At 41.7% G+C, this 20387-nt stretch overlaps 1 protein-coding gene across 3 annotated transcripts in view; it reads left to right on the forward strand.

The window, feature by feature from the left end:
* The window catches only part of LPAR1 (lysophosphatidic acid receptor 1), a 70211-nt gene that overhangs the window by 4232 nt on the left and 45592 nt on the right, over positions 1-20387 (forward strand). For 2 of the 3 annotated variants that reach the window (XM_074532426.1, XM_074532425.1), the window contains one exon: positions 20015-20185. In XM_074532426.1, the coding sequence (XP_074388527.1) occupies positions 20126-20185 (60 nt within the window). In that variant the 5' untranslated portion in view covers positions 20015-20125. Of the gene's footprint in view, positions 1-4730; positions 4835-20014; positions 20186-20387 lie in introns of all 3 variants that reach the window. The other variant, XM_074532428.1, reaches the window with a different exon arrangement.

A 20387-nucleotide genomic window follows, 5' to 3' on the forward strand; every position in this document is an offset into this window, starting at 1 on the left:
TATGTGTGTCCCCATCTCACATGGCAACTCCGTGACTGTGGCATTTCTCTTATGAGGTCTTGACAAACAGCTTTGAGGTGGTTAAGGCATTGTATTTCTTTCTCCACAGAGGAACAATAGCCTAGCTTGAATTAGTGCAAAGTGTCCAGAATTTCCGGATAGGCACTGCCTGGAATGGTTTGTGGATCATGTGTTTTTCAGTCCTGTCCTGATTTCCTACTGGATCTGGGTCCTTCTTGACCTAAATACTGTAGGCATTTAGGTTAGTGCACTTAAAGAGGAGAGCACTGGTGCCTTTTCCCCAGAAGTAAAGATATATTTCTTCTTAAAAAGAAAGCGAATCTTCTCCCTTTGCTTCTGGCAGGCAAAAGCAGCCACAGACCTGCGGGGCTGCTGTGGTTCAAGGAGTCTGGGTAAGGCATGCCTGCCCTGCCAGCAGCACAGCCGGAGAGGGGGAACCACATCCCTCCTCCTCAGGCCACTCCCAGGATAAATAGCCTGGACAGGGTTCTGGCCTGGGGTGTGTGCAGAGTGTTTTGCTTTCCAAGTGCCTTGAAGATTTGTGCTCTTTGATGGATAATGGCCTGGCTGCTGGGGAAACAGGAGCAAAGGGGTATGCCTTACTGTCTCCCACTCATGCATTGCAATTACAGATACTGTAATGCAGAGAACTATATGTAGATTTTTGTGCCAACTCAATTACCTTTATTTTAGACTTACTTAACTTGAGAGGAATTGGAACCGCCTTTTTTTTTTTTTTTGGCTCCCATGTGATATACTCTAGATAAAATTCAGAGGTCCTCTTATTTTCTTTTTAAAAATACAAAGGTGATAAATATGACAGACCAGTAGTATCTTTGTGGTTTTGCTTCTTAGTGTGACTAAGAGGAAAACACCTCCTGAAGTGGGTTTTTGAAACTGCTGAAAAAAAATGTCTGTGAGTTTGATAGTCATGTATGATAATTCTCAGTTCAGTGTGAGCCTCATGTTCCATATTACAGATCATTCTGGCTTTTCTGTAGGAATTTACATGCCACAGTGACCTTTGGAGTAGGATGAATTTAACAGGCACTAAATGCAATACATCCATTTCTTTGCCAGCCAGAAAATGTATTGCATATTGCAGTGCTTGCAGGAGCAAGCCTGAAAGCATTGGATTGACATCAAAGGCAAGATCTTTCTGTACAGAATGCTGGAGATTGTGAGAGGGGTAAAAATCTGGCAAAGGAAATGCATACTGTTTTTCATTGCAAGCCCCTTTCCCTCCCTCCACCCCTTTTTAGGGTGTGTATGGCAGATATGAAATGGTGCTGGTACATTATTTATGGGAGCAGAAGTTTTCCTTAGAAATACTTTTCCCATTTGAGGAGGATTGTTTTCACCCTCCTCACCCAAAATATAGCTAAGGTAGTATCCATGTTTTATTAAGGAGAAGTTAGCTACAGCAATGAATGTTGGATGAGTATTGAATGTTTACAGCATAGAGAAATTTATATCTTCTTTGATTAAGTGGGTGTTTTTTTAATAGCAGCGAGCTGAACGTGAGCTCTAGCAAAGACTTGCTGGAATCCAAGCAGAGAAGAGAGATGCTCTACAGGTCACACCTGTTTTTAAGGTGGTTATTCTTCAGGTTGGTGTTTGTAGGAAGAGAGAAAGGCTGATAAACTCTCAAGCTTTCATAGCTACACAGCTTTTGAGTGTGCCAGGTGTTGTTCTGTCTACTGTGAAGGGGTTTTGATAAAGAGACTGTAGCTGCTGGATTTCATTAAGTGTTTGGTCTTTGATAGTGCAGTCTGTTTCTGACCTGTTGTGGTTGTCAGATCTGCCAGACAATGTCCTGAAGCCTTGAGCTGCTGCTGGTGACAGAGCAGGGGAGCTGGGATGGCATTGCAGGGCTGCAGTGTGAGCAGGACAGCGTGCCTCGCCCAGCCAGGATGTGGGTGTCAGGGTGGGTGTCACACCTCACACAGCCAGGGTGCTTGTGCACAAGAAAACTCAAGTTTGTTTGCTGCTCAATCCTGAATCAGCTAGTGTCAGGGGAGGTGGAAGGGCTGAAGGAGGGATGGAAGGCCCTGGGGGTGCCACCAGTGCAGCATTCACTGTCCCTTCAGCTCATAGCACAGAAGCCCAGGGGGTGCTGAGCACCCCTGCCTTCCTGCTGCTTTGGATCACGGAATTTGTCAGTGGCACCAACTGCTGCCAGAGGGATGGCTGGTGGCAGGAGGCCTCGGGGAGGAGGCAGGTCAGCACCTGCAGCCAATGGCAGTGGCAGGAAAAGGTCACCTTGCCCCTAGATGTTGCCTTGCACTGGGAGGGATTGTGGTGGTCGTTATTGTGGTCAGGTTTTTTTTGGTTTGTGTGTCTATGTTAGGTGTTCTCTGACTCTCTCTGTGGGATCTGTTTTCTTGTGGCTACTGTGTATTTTTTACAATCTCTTACTGCAACAGTGGTGTCACTTCTGGAGCCTGGAGCTTTCAAGGTTTCGTGGTTGTGTTACTATTTTCACAGGTACTTGTAACCAAATATGAAGTAGCAAAGGGTGGCAGTGTGTATGTGTGCCTGACTCCGGACACTTCTGAGCTCTTTCATTGATACTCCAGCTAATATGAGTCAATTGTGTGCTTTTGTGCATACTTGAGTTGTTGTTTCAATGTCTATTGTGATAGGTGTGTTTTCAGTGATTGTCTGTAGGGACTGGATTGGCATTTTACAAGATATGTACAGTCCTCTTATGAGTTGCAGTAGAAGGGGTTTCATGTGGTTGGGAAGCTGTAATGTTGGATGTAAAGGGGAAGTTGGCTACCTTGCCTAAGGTTGTGCTTATAGGAGTAAACTTCATAGCATGTTTCTGTACTTGCATGCTAACTTTGCATATATAAAACTAATTTTTGAAGTAAAAAGCACTTGAGAAATTGGGAGGGGAATGTTAGATACAGAAGCATAAATTCAGACTGATAATGATCAGCTTGTCAATCCCAAAGGAGGGTAAAGTGCAGCAAGGTCTGTATTGCTACTCTGTTGCATGTCAGTGACTATTGCACTTGGAAGATGTCTTTGCAAATGTGTACACAGCCCTGCTAAAGTGTTGTATGTTGTACTGGCAAATTATTAGTACAAGAGAATAACCTGAACATTTCCTGCATTCATCTGAGAATGTCTACAGGAATTTCTGTCTTGTCAGGATGAACCAGCGAACTAATAAGAGCATGATGTCCTGTGTGCCTCAGTGATACTGGGATATACTAGGAGTGGTGTTTGAGCATACATTAACCATCCACATAAGCATTAGATTTGGTGGCTTTCAGTGAAGAATTCATTGGGTTTTTCAGCTGTTTCTATCCACTTTTGTCTCCCTGTTTGTTGTTACATTCCTGTAGACACAAGTCCAATGCACCAATAGGTCACTGCCCCTTCATTCTTCTTGCCAAGGAAATGGAATTCCCAAATGGTTTTCCTGAGATAGTGCAGCAGGACAAACAACTTCAGGGAAATGGATGTGTGGATAGGTACCCAGCATTCAAGGAGTATCATCTTGAATGTGACTTGTACTTGAAATGTCTGTATTATAAATGTCTATTGAGTTTGTTGGTCTTTCTGTCTTTCCTTTTCCTTTCTGTCCCACCCAAAGATGTGTCATATGTGGAGGGCAATTCTGTGGAAATGAGCAAGGTATCTTTGGGCTGCCCTGGGCATGGTTTTTGCACAGGGCTTTGAGAGCTAGCAACATTTCAGAATTGTTTTGCTTCTCCTAAATATTTTGATGGAACTGCTGAAAACTTTACCTCAGAGCAGTGTATTTCCCTGTACAGAAGCCTTGCAAACAAAAGAAGACTTTGCTGAATTAGTGTTTCCACCCCTAGTCTTTTAGCTTCTTGTTTACAGTAGTTACAGTGTCCTATTTCAAAAGTCCATGCTAGTGGGACTGGAAACTGACTGAGACTTCAGGGTATTACTATAATCAGAACAATCCTGGTATTAATGAATGGACTAAAAATGGGTCTTTAGAATTATTCAATTTTGCAAACAGTTGATAGGAATAGCATAGGTTAATGCCTGCTTCTCCAAGAAGTACAGTGTGTTTCTGTTTCCTGCCTTGGATTGCTTCAGTTTCACATGCAAAAGCATCCTAGGAGGTTCAGCCTAGAGGAAAAAAATTCAGTGGGAGATGTGCGAGCTGATGACAATCTGATGACAGGAGGGAATTACAAGATTTTAGAAAACATAAATGCCTTAAAAATAATATGCCTGAGCAAAGGTTTATGCCACGGTCTTGCATATTTCCATCCCCAACATCTCTTCCACAAAGTTTCTTGCCATCAGTTGCACAGATTTTTATGACCAAGTTCTGTTTGAGAGACTTGCTTACAGCTTTTTCAGTTCTTCGTTCTAAATTGTTCCTAATATGCTATGAATATTAGGAGGGGATCTCTGTGGGGATCTGTGGTGAAATTTTTGTGTGAAAACAGTTACTTTTTCCCCCAGAAGAGTGGCACAAAATTGCAGGAAGAGCTTTGGCAAAGAAGCCACACTGTGCTCCTTTGTGCTCCACGTGAGAAGGGGAGTGGGGGGGAAATACTGAGTTTTCTTGGAGCTCCTAAGATGAGTTAACATTTCTTAGTTGGTAGGAGACCCAAACGTGCACTCGCCATGCATCTGCCTCTTGCGATTGCACCAGCAGTCGTTCTGTGCTCTGTGTACTCCTCTGACTGTTCCCTTTGTGGTTTGATTAGCTTTCTTCCCAAGACCCTGCAAGTGTCATCTCCTGCTTGGATAAGCTGTGTCTCCACTAGAGGGGGGTGCCAGTATTGCTGCAGTGGGAAATTTTGAGGATTTGGTAAGTTACGGTGCTTTATTCTTACTTCTCACCTGGCAGTGTTGCCCGTTGGGTGAAGTGTTGGGTTACTCCAAAACACTGTACATGCATGCCATAGTGCATTTTGGTATAGAATTATAGAAGGATTTGGGTTGGAAGGGACCTTAAGGGTCAGGTAGGTTCCAGGCCCCTGCCACAGATAGGAACACTTTCCACAAGACCAGGTTGCTCAAAGAGCTGTGCAGCATAACCTTGAACATTTCCAGGGATTGAGGTATCCACAGCTTCTATGGGCAACCTGTTCCCGTGTCTCATTACTCTCAAACTAAACAATTTATTCCTAATATTAATTTTTACATACCCTCTTTCTTGGTCAATTACCCCCTGTCCTATCACTACATACCCTTGTCCCTTTCCAGCTTTTTTTATGAGCCCTCTTTAGGTACTGGAAGGTGCTATAAGAACCTTGACTTCTCCAGGCTGAACAACCCCACTCTCTCAGCATGTCTTCATAAGAGAGGTACTTCAGCTTTCTCATCATTTCTATGGCCCTCTCTGAACTTGCTCTTTCTTCTGCCCAGAGATCCAGAGCTGGATGCAGCACTCCAGGCGGGATCTCCTGAGAGGGGAGTATGAGGTTGGCTGACCAAAGAGAGGCCACTCAGTAGTGGGAGGCTGAAAATCAGACCCAGCATGACTAAGTGTGTCAGGGATGAGAGTAGCTGTGCATGGGCCTCAGGCTTTGGTGCCATGGACACAGCTGGTGTGTGCAATTGCGGCATGCCTAAAAAGTCTGGTTTGTGGGTAGATTTCAGTACGTTCTCCTTTTGTGGCCTGGATCCCTTGAACTTCTTAGTTTATTTGTGTGGTCACAAAAAAAGTCTTAGTGGTTCCCAAGTAATGCTTTATGGCTTATGCTTTTGTTACAAAACTGTCTGAAGGAGGCTTTGAAGTGTGTATGTGTTTAAAGTTTGTACCCATGCTAATGTCTACCAAGATCCAAGGGAAGAGCTGGAGGCAAACTACTAGTTAGTTCTTAGTTTCTTTTTTCTTTAAGAATAATCCATTGATATTCAGTTGTGCTTTTGTCCAATAGGACTGTGTTTTTTGCCTTTCTTACTCTTTAACAGAGCTGCAAAATGAGTTTATCTAAAAAGTGGTGAGATGGACTAGGTAGTGCTCGGACACTAACCTTTCAGTCATCATATGTGTTAGAAGATAGGACTTTTTGGTTTTGTTCTGTTTTTACATCAACTCCATTCTGCCTCCTGGCTTTCTGTTTTCACTTGAATTCGTGGCATCTCCCAAATATTCTGATTGAATATTTGTTGTTTCTGTTGGGCATTGTATATACTGAGGACTTAGAGAAGCAGAATAATCACTGAAGTATGGTGTGAATTTACAACAGCCTACTTAATTCATGTGACCTCTTGCAAGCAGTAAGAGCCTGTCTGCTAAACACAACTCAGAGCTAATCCAAGTCAATTCTTAAAGTGAATTAGTCAAGCTGTGAGCTAATCATCTGTATTTACCTGCTTGTTCAGATAGCCAGAAGCCTAAGTTGCTTTAAACTTCACTTGATAATTGAAAGGGGAAGGGTCAGAGGAAAGGTGATGAAGTCTTGGTGTTTTCTTCATATCTCTCCCTTCAGGGCATATTTCAGTTGTGCTTTTTGTTTATAAATCTTGTATTCATGGAATGATCGGCGTAAGCTACCCAAGGCCAAAACCCAGTACTCTGCTGCAGTTCTCTACTAAGCATCCCTGACAGAGCCTGCTGCTGCTCCCAGGGTATTTTGCGAAGTCTGTTACTTCTTGATCATCCATAAAAACTATTCCACAAAAAGTCCAACCAATTGAGTTGGTATACTGTAAGCAGCAGGGACCACGATGCAGACTGTGAGGACTAGGAAGCCCTGTCGACCTCTGCCAAGAAATTAGTAACCAGTCCCAATTTTACAGCAGGGATTCACAAATCCTGGGTGTATTGTTCTGAGCACACCAGATACTTGCATGATGGACAAGAAGTAATTCCCTTTCATTTGTTGTCTTGAGCTACTGGGTTTGCTCCCCCTCCATTTTGACAAGATCAAAGGTAAGATCTTATTTCTGGGTCATTGCTGTCCATCAGATAAGTTTGTTTGTGGCCTTGGGAAAGAGCAGTGACATGAGAATAGGGAATTTAAATCCTGTCATTAAGATAATTCTTTCTTATTGTTAATTCTAAGCTCTTTCAAATTTCTTTCAGGTTAACTTTGCAAAATACAGCACTGCGGAAAGTGTCTGGAGAACAGTCAGTTGAACCAATGCAGATGTTGCATAAATATTTCTGAAGGAGCATGACTGTTATTTCTGGTTTGAGGGGTTGATAAATAGTTCCTGTGTCTGCACTGGTGGTGGCCTGAACCATGTTAGGCTATTGCCTTAGAGTCTCTAATGTATTGTTGTGAGTGAGGGGAATAGTTGGCAGATTTCTATTTCAGATAAACTAAATTAAACTCCTGTTTGTGTATCATTGGTCATGGCACATGTAGATCTATACTGAGGTGGTGCCTTTGTAATTCGGGATTTGAGGTTTGGCATGCTTAATTGTGAACTTCCTTGGCTTCAGCATTTCCAGATTATTGTATTTTGTGGTGGTTTATTCTGCCTGAAGATTGAACATCTGTTTTGTGGATGTGGGGTAAAAAGGAAGTATTTGTTTTAAGGCTGGCCCCCCTCAAAGCTGCTTAGAGAATTGTGACACTTTGTTATCATCCAGATGGTTTTTTTTATCTAGCAAAAGGATATAGCCTGAATGTTTAAATACAAACTTGTTTCAGAAGAGTGCCAGCCTTCTGCTACTTTTCTGAGTTTAAAACAAAAGGTGGAGTTTACAAATGGAGTCTCTGTTGCTGATCCATGGAAGTGTTGAATTTGTTATTTCTTCTTGGAAACAAATACTAAAATTCTTTTTGTAAGTTTTTTAGGAGATTAAGTTCTTGTGCTTTTTCTGCTGAGAAATGATAGTTTGGAGAAAAGTATCCTGATTTCTGGTATAGCTAGAATCATAATCATATAGTGGCTTGGAAGGGACCTTAAAGATCATCTAGTTCCATGCCCCTTGCTATGGACAGGGGCACTTTCCCTAGACCAGGTTGCTCAAAGCCCCATCCATCCTGACCTTAAACACTTCCAGGGATGGGGCATCCACAGCTTCTGTGTGCAACCTGCACCAGTGTCTCACTACCCTCAGAGTAGAGGATTTCTTCCTAATATATGACCTAAATATATGACTACTCTCTTTCAGTTGGAATCCATTCCCTCTCCTCCTGTCTCTACATGCTCTTGTAAAAAGTCCCTCTGTCTTTCTTGAAGACTCTCTTCAGGTCCTTGTAGGCTGCAAACAGGTCACCCTGCAGCCTTCTCTTTTCCCTGAAAAATCCCAGTTCCCTCAGACTTTTCCTATAGGAGAGGTGCTCCATCCCTCTCAACATCTCCTCTGGACAGTCTATCAGGTCCATGTGCTGGGAGCCCAGAGCTGGATGCAGGTTCCAGGTGGAGCAGAATCCCCTCCCTGCCCTGCTGCCCATGCTGCTCTGGATGCAGCCCAGGGCACGTTTGGCTCTCTGGGCTGGGAGTGCCCCTGGCTGGGTCATGCCCAGCCTCTCACCCACCAGCACCACCCAGTCCTGCTCACAGGGCTGCTCTCCATCCATTCATCCCCAGCCTGTGCTGATACTGGGAGTGTCCTGACCCAGGTGCAGCACCTGTTCTTGGTCTTGTTAAACCTCATGAGATCCCCATGACCCCACTTCTCAAACTTTTCCGGATCCCTCTGGATGGTATCTATCTGCAAATTTGCTGAGGGTGCACGCTATCCCTGTGGCTATGTCATTAATAAAGCTGATACAAAAGCCTTTGTCCACTGTTATCTTCTTTAATTATATTAATTAATAAGCAAATAATAATGAGAATGTATTTGGAGATAAATTCTGTCCACTACCCTTGCAAATCCAGTGCTCAGAGTAATTTTAATGAGCATCTCCTTGCTCTGTCACTCTTTTTCTCTCTCTCTTTTTATTTTTTCTTTTCTTTCTAATAACAGAAGAGACAGAAGAGAACAAAAGCATGCACCATACTTTTTTTTATACACATATGTGCACACAGTGCTGGCAACAGTTAATAATGTATCTTAAATTATGAGCTATCTATGGTTACTTTGAACTTTTCTGCCTCTTTGTTAACTAGTTCAAATTTCATGTCTGTCAGTAGAAATAAACAATTTCAAAAGAGTTTCAGAAACTGTTTTGAAATTACTTCTTTTAGGAGTACTTGATACTATATATGTCAGTATGATGAAAGTGTATATTTTGAAAATACAGTCACATGACAGCAACTTCATTGTGGTTGTGCTATGAGAGACCAGCCATATTGTAGTGGCTTGTTTTCATAAGCCTAAGCAGGATGGCATTATTCTCCTGGAGTTGGTGTCTAGCTGTATTTTTCCTCTTTATTTTCTTGTGATTCTGGAAGTTTAAAGTAGTGAGATAATGTTGAAATCAGATGATTGCATGAATTATTACTCTGGAATCTTCCTAGTTCTTTAAGTCTCTTTTACTTGAAACACAAACATTAAAAATTCACTTTCAGGAATATCTTCCTGTTCTGGTATTTACCAATTACAAAAACACTGTGGAGCTGCTTCTTCATTTCTTGAAGATGGTGCTGTGGCTAGCAGAAATGTTTTAAAGCAGTTTTGTATGTCTGTGTGTTCAGTGTGATTGTTTTTACACTGACCTGTTCATTGTGTTGAAGAAGCTCCTAATACTTCCCAAGAGATGTGCATCTACCAGCCAGCATCCCTGGCATTAAGGCAGATGCTTACTTTTCCCCCAGAGAGTGGGAAGCAGTTCTCCAGCCTTAATGAGTGGCAAAGGAACAATCATCTCTAAGCAATTCCTAATGAGCAAACACTTATGGAAGTCATTAGGAGAAGCTAGATAATGACTGAAGTAGTTCTTGGGCTGCTGGACAGTAATGGGAAGGCAGACTGGTGTGTTGGCTTTAAAGGGCAAACTGCAGGAAAATGAGAAAACTGAGGAAGCCATGCAGAACTATTTTTGAGTTCTCACAAAGTTCTGCTTTTCAGAGAAGTACGAGGCTTCAGTAGAAGATGAGGTATCATTCTGGGTTGAAAAAACAGCAAGAAAATGCTCCCCTAGAGATGGGTGTGGAATAGATACAATATGGAAATAATCAAGAAAGGAGGTTTAGCAAGTGAGAGAATTGCACAGAATGGTGCAAACTGACCTAGGTCAGGGAAGTACGGAAAGGATTCTGGAAAAGGACAACTTCATAAAATAAGTGAAAGTTTTGTCTGACTGCAAATGAGAATAAGTGCCTCAATCTGCAGCAGAGAAAAAGGAGTCCCTGCTGTGTTCAGCAAGGAAAAGGAGTATGAGTCAGTTTTTGAGAGCACACTCATGACAGTTCTAGCAAAAACAAAAGTTGAGATATTACACTCCTAATTTTCATTGTCTCTTTTCCTTTATTTTAGTTAATTTCTCTTCATCAGTATGCAGAAAAACTTGGTGATTAGCCTGCTGCTGATGTGAATCCAGTTTGTATCATAACTGCCATGACTTAGGGTGAATGTGTTCATGACTTCACATGTTACAATGCCATATCCTATGGGTTTGTCCTTTCAAAGGATGCTTTCTGTCACTTAATAAAATGTGACGTTTTCTTTTCCCTCCAAAACCCCCAAAATAACAAAATACACAATACTAAGAAAAAAACAATTCCTGAAAGAATTAACATCTTGTAATTTTGGGAATAATCTACTCAATTAAGATCATCTGGAGGTCCTTTCTGGGGTGGGACCTCAGAGCACATAGAGGAGAAGGGTAGGCATGTGTAGTTTAATTACAGACTCTTGAGCTCTCTGCCCTTTGGTGGAACCCCTGTCGTGACTGTGTCTACTTTTGTCATCCTCAGAAGGGGTATGAGGTAAATTAGAGTGGCATATGGAAAAGATTACCCTGCAAGGTAAAGGCTTGAGGATATTGTTCTATCTATTGGTTTGTTTGGTTATTTTCATTGAAAATCTGGGGAGAGGGGTTTCTGTCCTTCTATATATTCAGATTGCTCTTCTGCCTTTATGTGGGGATGTGGGCAGGCTCTCTAACCTTGCCCTGGTGGGGTCACTGTGAAGGTTCCTTTGCTGAACCACGTTCTTTGTGACAGCAGATGATCTCTCTGAGGGAGTGCAACTGCATGATGATACTATTTTATTGTTGTAAATTAATTCAGTACATGATAAATTGTTAAGGTGATAGATCATCTCCCTAATCTTAGCGTGGAGAAAGAGAACAGTTTCAGACCACATTCCCTCTTCAGAGTTCATGAAACTAGCTTGGTTAAGGAGGCTCCATGTGGGACACCTTTGCTGAACTTGCAGGCTCTATTCTATCATGGGAAGCCTTAGGAGCAATCTTGTAGTGCTTGTATTATTGAAGCCAGAACAATGATCTGCCCCAGATTAGCCACAGAGCTTCTATTCAAAAAGGTTTGAATGATGTAATTATTTTTTTCTTGTTTGAAGCACAGCCTGCACTGTGAATGCAAATGGATTCGATTTGAGAGCCTCTGTGTAATCTTGTGTTGTGGAAGAGTGCACTGAATCTAAGGGCAGTTTTTAAAATTTGTATAGAAATAAATTTCTAGCCTCTAATCACTACTGAAGTCTTCATCTTTTTTTCCTTACCTAAGAAAGGCTAACAGCTGTATTTTGAAAGTAAAACTGAGGTAATGGAAACTGGAAATCTCTTTTAGCCCCAAGAAGCTGCAAGCATCCCTGCAGCAGCTTTTAAAAGTCTAAAAGTCTTTGTGGTGTACAGGTGTGATTTGGTGGAAGACAGAAGAGAAGATAGGAAACATGAGTTTCTTGTTTTCTTTTTTTCTGGTTAGTAATGCACTTTGGGACTTCTGCATTTTAGTTTGATCTTTAAGTGAGCTCTCATGTACGTTTCGGTTTGGGTTTTTTTTGTCAGGTGCTTTTCAGGTACCTGGGCATCTTGACGTTAAATTTTCCAAAGTGTTGTCTTGGTTTGCTTAAATAAAAGCTGAGTGCTCTGGCCAGCTGATGCTGTTTCAGTGAAGCAATCTGCAAGCTGATGTCTATCAGCTAAACATGCTGCTGGTCTGCTTTTAATGCTGTTCATGGCTAAAGAGGTGGTTGCACTTAATGTTAAGATTAATGTATACTTTGGGTGACAAATTGCAATCAAAGCAGTCATCATACCACACAAAAGTAGATGCATTATTTATATGGAAACATAGCGGTAATAAAATACTTGATTCTTTGTTGTATCACAGAATTACTTCCAAGACAATTGTTTAGGACACTGTCATTCTGAAGGGGCAGCAGTGGTGTCGGCATTACCTGTTTTGACATGTTCAGTGATTAGGTTTGATCCTGTAATTGGGAGAGAGTTTTGTCCTGTTTTTCTGATTGTCAAAGTCCTGAGTGCTCAGATTGCTGAAAACAAAGAAAAAGAATCCTACAAAACCACACACTCATACACAAAAAAAAAAAACAAACAGAAAAACAAGAAAAAACCAAACCAAACAAAATAAGTCCCACACACCACAATTTTTTTTTTTTTTTAATGACAGCAAAACATTCAAAACACCATATTATTCTTGTTGCAGGTCTTCTTCCCTCTCCTTCCCTCCCTTTTAAGCCTCAATGATATTTTGTTTAGGCAGTTTCTGTGTTGAGTATTTATTGTGTCAGTTGGAAAATGGCAATTTTTAATAATTGCTCTGGGTATGTTTGTGCTCAAAAAGTACAATGCTTCATCAACAACAGGAGTTCTGTGAGCAGAAGTGGCCTGGATAGATATTGATGCTGTTGGATTCACATTCTCAGATTGCGAGAGAAAATTCTGATCTCTTAAACAATATCTGCAAGGAATTTAGATTTAATGTTAAAGTGAATGAACTATTGACAACTGCAAAGAAATTACTGGGTCCCTAGGGGATTCCTTCACAGAGACAGGGATTTGATGGAGAAATATTTGTAGATATAAATTTGTTTCTAGTTGTGGTTTTGGTAAATATATGCACTGTGTTTTTTAGGGATGAGGTATAATTTATATAAGCATCTTTTATTCTGTGTAGTTATTGCCTGTCTTTGGTGCATTTGTAAGAGCTTTTCCCCTTATATACCATGCTAGTCCAACAGCCGCATGAAAAATTCACCTTGTTTCCTGTGAGTATCTCAGTTTCTTCTGCAAAAGTGAACAAATAAGCTCAGTTTTGTTCTAAATTCAGTCTGATCTTTAGTCTTAAACTTAAAAATCTGGCAAATTTCTTCGGGTTTATTGTAATTTTTGTTAATTTTGTAACTTTTTGTAATTAATACCAAAAGTATCCCACTTTTGATGCTGGAAAATGGCAGAGTCAGGTATGTTTTACTATCAGTTTTGGTTTGGCTTGGTTTTTATTTCAGTGTTTACAAGGTAGAGATTTCCTATTGTTTTGTCTGAACTTTTGCATATGTTAGAAAAATTCCATTCTATTTTTCTAGAGAGTGAAGTTAGACTCAAGAAATGTCTGGCTTCACTGGCAGGGACTGTTTCCAGGGAGGTCTATGGTGCAGCCCAGTGCAGGAAATGTGGTGAGCTTGTCCCTTGTTTTTGGAACTCCCCTTCCAGACTTCCACAACCCCTCAGCAATACTTCACAAATCCATTTTCACAGTGAATTTATTCATTCTTATGAAGAACTTCCAACTGGGTGAGAAGCTATAGCTCTGTAGTTTTTTCAGGCAGTCTGGCCAGTGATTAGAAACAGCAGACAGGAAGGCTTGGGGTTGGACATATTTGTAGAACTGGTCTTCCCTGGGATGATGGAGGCATTGAATGTGCTGTAAGAACAGGCGTAACTTGTGCATTTTGTTGGTAGCTGTACCAGTTTGATAGCAAACCACTGAGAGATTCCAAGTCAGAACTACAGTTTAATAGGAAAATTGAAATAAAGGCAGAAAACACTGGCTTAAACTGACAGAGTCAGAATACAACCTGACACCCTGTTGGTCAGGGTGGTAATAGCTGTCCAGTTAAATGGTGGATGTGGTTCTGTTGAAGTGGTGGTCCTGTAGTAAAGTCTGTAGTAAAGTGGTGGTTGTGGAGCTCTTGAACTCTGGGAATCCAGTGGTAGATGCTCTTGTGTTCCAATCCTCAGATTATATCCAGGTAAGAATGCTTGGTTCCTCCCTCTGGGTGGAGCGTGTCACAAAGGGATGATGTAATTTATGAGTCATGCAGTGAGACCTTGATGTTCCATTAGCAGAAGATATCCCTCAGAGAGCTATCAGGGATGAGTCATGGAAGAGATAAAGAGTACTCCCCCAGCTGGTTTTAACAGCTTATGAAAATGGTGATAGAATACATACTTTGGGTTACATCTTGCATTGTAACCTTAGACAGTAATTGGTCTGAAGGTGTGCTGATTGCTGCAGTCACCACTATTGAACATGCTTAATCAATGCCATATACTAGATCTATTTCAGTACTTATTGCCATGGTAATAGATACTGGATGTGATGACACTCTTTATCCTGCCTTCTGGAGAGGGGTGTCGGGTAGTAGAGCCACGCTAATACCAACCACTATGCAGAATTTGCGCTGTAAAATGTGTGTATTCAAGCACACCCTATCAGCAAAATTTGGCGGGGACCGTTAATTTTGTGCTAGCTTCCAAACTGTTAGTGCATCTGCTGAGGCAAGAGAAACCACAGTCTCTTTGCTCAGACATCAGAAAGTGATGGGGAGATGGTAGGGAGTATCATTAAATGGAAAAAAGTTGCTCACTGTTGTTCAGAAGCAGAAGAACTTTAGGGCAAGTGTACAACAATGGGCTTCACCATCTGTCTGAAAATCTCCTCTTTTATTTCTGTTCTGCTTCTTTTGCCCAATACTGAATCACGGCTATTACCTTTTTGCAGCTCTTTTAAGTACTGAACAGAGTGCAGGGGGTTTTCCTCAGCTGCGTATACAATATCCCATTGAAGAGAGAGAGGGAAGAATTAGGAGGAAATTGTACAGATCATAACCACTTCCACTGAAGAATACACTCAATGCAGGTAGCTTGGCTTGCAATCTGCACACACTGAGCTACCTTCATTAAATATATTTAGAACAAATTACTTTGGCTTGTCCTTATGCTTTGGTGGTATCATGGTTTTTGGTGAAGTAAGCTCAAGGGATCTGCCCAGGAAATTCAGTTTTTAGAAGTAAAATTACAAGATGGACATTGTCAAATTAAACAATAGATTGTTCATGCAGTAGTGTTCATACAGTAGCCCTTGGGCCAGACAGAATGTAAAAAGTGTACTCTACACTGCAGCCAGGGAGAATGGACCATCCTGGAATCTCTTGCAAGTACCTGGAGAGACTCAAGGACTCAGAACCTGTGGAATTCTGAAGTCAGCAATACAAAGGATCTGAGGCATCCTACAACCTGGCTGAAAAAGCATATCTGGCAGCTTATGGGAGGGATCAATATGCTTCAGAAGTGATTGGCACCAAAGTAAAGCTCCTCCTGGCAAGCTGGCTGCCCAGTGCTGGGCTGGATATTAAAAAGGAAAGTCCCTTCCACACTTCATACCACTGATGCCACATGGAATAAGTGGAGTGTGCTTGATCACATAGCAAGATCAACTAGGTAATCCAAGTCACTGGAAGTAATAATGGACTGCTACAAAAGCAAAAATTTCAGATTATCATCAGAAGTGGGGGAGGAGGTAGTGGTGATGTACTGAGGAGACCTTACTATATTGTCCGCTACCTGAAAACGGGAAACTATTACTCTGTCTTTACTGACAGTTTGTGCCATATCTTACGGGTATGTCAAAAATGAAAAGCTGCTCTATGGATTCCTGTATGGCAAGCTGCAAAGCTGTTCATGAAGAAGTTGGATCAAGTCAGGTTGCAGGGCTCAAAGCCATCCAGCTGGCTTTGGATATCACTGAATGAGAGAAGTGGCCAGTGCTCTATCTCTGCACTGACTTATGGATGGTGGCAAATGCTCTGTGGGAACAGCTGGAACAATGGAAAAAAGACAGTTGGCACAGAGGGAAATACATCTGGGCTTCTGAATTTTAGCAAGACATCTCTGCCTGGGTAGAGGAGTTGCTGTAAAAGTGTGTGCTGTAGATGCACATGCACCCAAGAGTCAGGCTTGTGAAGAGCATTGAAACAGCAGACAGGTGGATGAACTGCTAAGGCTGAAGTGTCTCAGGTGGATCTGGACTGGTAACAAGAATTGCTTCTGGCTCAGTGGGCCCATAATGCTTCAGATCATCAGAGAAGAGATGCAACACACAGTCGGGCTTGTGATCTAGGGGTGGATCTAACCATGGCAGGACCTCCCAAGTTATCCATGACTGTGAGACATGTGCTGCCATCAAGCAGGCCAAGCGAGTGAAGCCCCTGTGGTACGGTGGGCGGTGGTCCAAGTACAAGTATGGGGAGCCTGGCAGATTGACTACATCACACTGCCCCAGACACGCCAGGGCAAGCACTACGTGCTGACCATGGTGGAGGCCACCACTGGATGGTTGGAAACCTACCCTGTGTCTCATGCTACGGCCCGGAACACCATCCTGGGCCTGGAAAAGCAGGTCCTCTGGAGGCATGGTAACCCCCCAGAGAACAGAGTGCGACAACAGGAGCCATTTCAAAAACAGACAGCTGGCCCAGAGAGCACAGGATTGAGTGGGTTTATCATAGTCCCTCCCTATCATGCACCAGTCTCTGTGAAATTTGAGCAGAGCAATGGACTGCCAAAAAACACATTGAAAGCAATAGGTAGTGAGTGGGACCTTCAAACATTGGCATCTGCATTTATAGAAGGCCACCTGGTTAGTTGACACTAGAGGCTCTTATATTGGAGGCTCTACTGTTTGAGTTGGCCCTGCCCAATCCAAACCTCCACATACTGTGGAAGGGGATAAAGTTGCTGTGGTGCATATGAGAAATGTGTAAGGGAAGACAATTTGGATTAATGCTGCCTCAAGAAAAGGCAAACCCATCCATGGATTGTTTTTGTTCAAGAACTGAGTGCACCTGGCAGATAATGCAGAGGGATGGGGAAACATGGTGTGTACCTCAAAAGTATTTGCTTTTTGGGTGAGAAGAGTCTGTAATGTTGGTTGCAGAATGACATTGCCTCTATATGCCATAACTACCAAGGACAATGGGTATGGATGCTCCCGATACAGCAGCTGTGAGCTCCTCACAGAGCCCACAGTCAGGGACTAAATGAACACAACAAACACCTTGGAGGGATGGCCCCTGACTATGGAATTGATACCCGTGTTTGTGTGTATCTGTATATGAACGTGTGTAAGGTTGGAAGGTGTAACACTGGGGCGTGATGCAGATGGCATAGAATAAGGAGTGGATAGTGCTTGATTTTTGGCCAGGACAGAGTTAATTTTCTCACAGTTGCCGGGAGGGGTCAGAGCCTGAAGCCCTGTGGGCATGCCCAGGTGGTTGTTCTATGGCCCAAAGGAGGCTGGAAGTAAGGCAATCTTGCTTCCAAGAAAAAGGAGAGGCTTGCAGTCAGGAGGAAAAACATGGGCACAGACAGTCTGTGCATGGCTCATCGTCTTAGGGGCAGCATGGCGCCAGGTTGGTTTTTGAGCACATCTGCATGTATATCACCTTCTCAATGTATACTTATGTTATTAACAGCGTTGCTGTTACTGTTTGTATTCTTATCTCACTGCTGTTTCCAGTAAATTGATCTTATCTCAACTTGAGACAGCAGAAAAACACCCGTTTTCCTACCTATCACTTCAACAAGTAGTAAAATGAAATGACAGGCAGGACAAGTCATTGCTGTTGCCCTTCCCTGGATGGCATTCACTTGTCCTTGTGACTGCTAAGGCTGCCATGGTGGGGTGATGTATTTATCTGTGAGCTGAATGAATTAATTGCAAGCAGGATTGTTTAGTGAAGGCTGCCAGAGGCAAGTGATGCCAAATGAATACTTTCAGATGGCAAAAATTCAGATGGGACATCTGGAAGTATGACACTTGTGTGAGATCTTTTTCTTACTTTCTCACCTTTTTTACATGGTGTTCAAATGTTTTCTCTTCTTTGATGATTTTACAGAACCTAGCCATCTGGGATCAATTAGTGCTTTACACTATGAGCTGAACAGACTTCAGAAATTTTTTTTCTTAGTTTTTCATTTCTTTTTCTTTATGGTGCTCCATAGTAAAAATGTTTGTTTTCTCTCCTTTTTGTTTGACAGACAGGATTCTAAGCGTACCTTTGGTTTTGGTTCTGACATTTTTCTCTAAAGTCAGCTTTAACTGTAATTATTTCCCCTGCTTCATTATCCAAAAGTGGCAGCATTTCAGAATTAAGAGAAAAATTTTGAAAGAAACTAACAATGATTGTTGTAAAGTAGGTGCACTGAAACTGCTGCTTCTAAGCATGCCATGAGAAGAACAGAAAAAATTTCTTCTGAGACCATATTTAAGTTACAGTTGTAACAGTTCACATTGATGAGATATGTTGGTTGAGGATTTCAGCCTGTTGATAGAACTTTACTGTCAAGTTGCAGAAGCTTCCCTAAGAAGCTGATGCTATCTGTTTCCCTCATCTGTCCATAGAAAACTTAGTGAATTTCAGAAAATTAGTTCACTTCTCATTTTTTAAATAAAACAGGAAGCCTGAAGGTTGTGTTTGTTCTTTTACTTTGTGGAGACTATCTTGGAGAGATGCTGCAGCTCCATTTTCTGCCCTCCCCATGAGTATAGGAGAAGAAATTTGGAGCAGGGAGTGGAAAGAATGAAAGGTTACTAGCCAGAACTGAGTAGGAAAGAATAGGGGTCACTGGAAAGCTATATAAAGATGGAAAAAGTGATCATAGAGCTTGGAAGATGAGACAGCTACATGTGACGTAAGGCATGTGGGGATGTGTTGAAATGTGAAGCAGGCATTTCAAGATGATGCTTTTTAAGAAGGAGGAATAATTTCCACAGTGGCATGCAAAGGCTGACTTTAAGTTAACAAGACCAAAAACAAAGACATAACTGAATCAGAAAAGCATGTGGAGCATAACTTTCCTACAGCACTTATCTGCTCTTTCTTGGCTTGGTAAGTGTTGCCTTTGAAAAAATGAGCTTATGGCCAGGAAAGTTACTGGCATTGTCTGTATAACTATAGCATGTCTTCAGTTTGAAAAATACCACAGAAGTTTGGAGCAATTTTTAGTATGTTTATTGGATGCTGATTACACTTTGCATGAGTAGATTTCTGCCATGGCTTGTAGAATAGGAAGTGACAGATGAAGACAGGAATATGTGTCTCTCCAAAATCCTTTCTGTGGTGACTAATTTGTGGCTTGTGTTGTATATGTCTGGTCTCACTAAGTGAAAAAGCCAGCAGTTGTCCTAGTCTACTTTAATTTTTTACTTTACTTTAATAATTCTTTATGGAATTATCTTGGACATTTACAGGGGTCTCCCCCTCCACCTCTTTGTTAGTTTGTTTTCTGTGCACTCAAGAGTAGAAAAAGAAAAGAACATATATATGGAAGCTAGACTGACCTTGATAAACATGATAGCTGTGGAGATAACTTCATTCTGTTAAATCAGCTGAGCAGATTTTACAGTTTGGTGTATTCATGTGCTGCAAATCTGCGACTACCTGGGAAAAAAGGCTGTCATATTTTTAAGTCTTAATATGTAAGCTGTTTTCCTTAACAAAGAAGAAAAGTTCATGTGATCACTTAACTGAGGGAATAAATGTCTCCTGAATTCCAGCAAGCAATTCTATGAGTATTCTTTTGTGGGGATTTCTTTTTTCCTTTTGTTGTGGGGGGAAAAAAGTCAACACAGTTACAATGTTCTGTAGTAACCATATTTCCTTGCAAAAGAAAAGCAGTCTGTGCATCAGCCTTCTTGCTGATTTCAGTATGTGTGAGTCTAGTTTGTGTTGTGAAGTGAATTTTTTTCCTGTTCTGGATCAAATTCCAGTATACCTATTGAGACCCCTGAAAATCTATTGTGAGTGGTCATGTCAGCAACTGGGGCTGTACAAACTGGGACTGGTTTTGCAGCAGCCCAAGATCTTAGGTGTTGACTGCCTACCCGGTTCTCTTGTTGTTCTCAACGTGGTTTTTTTCTTTACTTTTAGGACTAAATATCAGTATGACTAGAGTCTGAGGAAGGGCTTCTGTGTTCCTACCAAAAGCTTGCTGGTGCAGAGGAACAGGCAAAGAGAGCAGCAGGGGCATTTTGAGCTACCATGGATGTCCCCACCGATTTAGTGCCATCGTCCATGATGTCCCAACCTGAGGTGATTGAGGTGAGTACACCAAGATGAAACTAGCAGATGAACTGATTTTTTATTTAACTCTTTTTTTATTTCCTCATTGAATCCTATCTTTTTCTTCTCTCTTATTTTGCGTATTCAGGGGACTTTTCTGGAAATACTATAATAAAGACATTCATCACTTATTAAGACTGTTGTTATACTTTGAGACGTGACATTGCTGTGTTATAGTGCT

Source organism: Zonotrichia albicollis, chromosome Z, assembly GCF_047830755.1.
Source record: "Zonotrichia albicollis isolate bZonAlb1 chromosome Z, bZonAlb1.hap1, whole genome shotgun sequence".
In the NCBI taxonomy this organism is placed as follows: domain Eukaryota; kingdom Metazoa; phylum Chordata; class Aves; order Passeriformes; family Passerellidae; genus Zonotrichia; species Zonotrichia albicollis.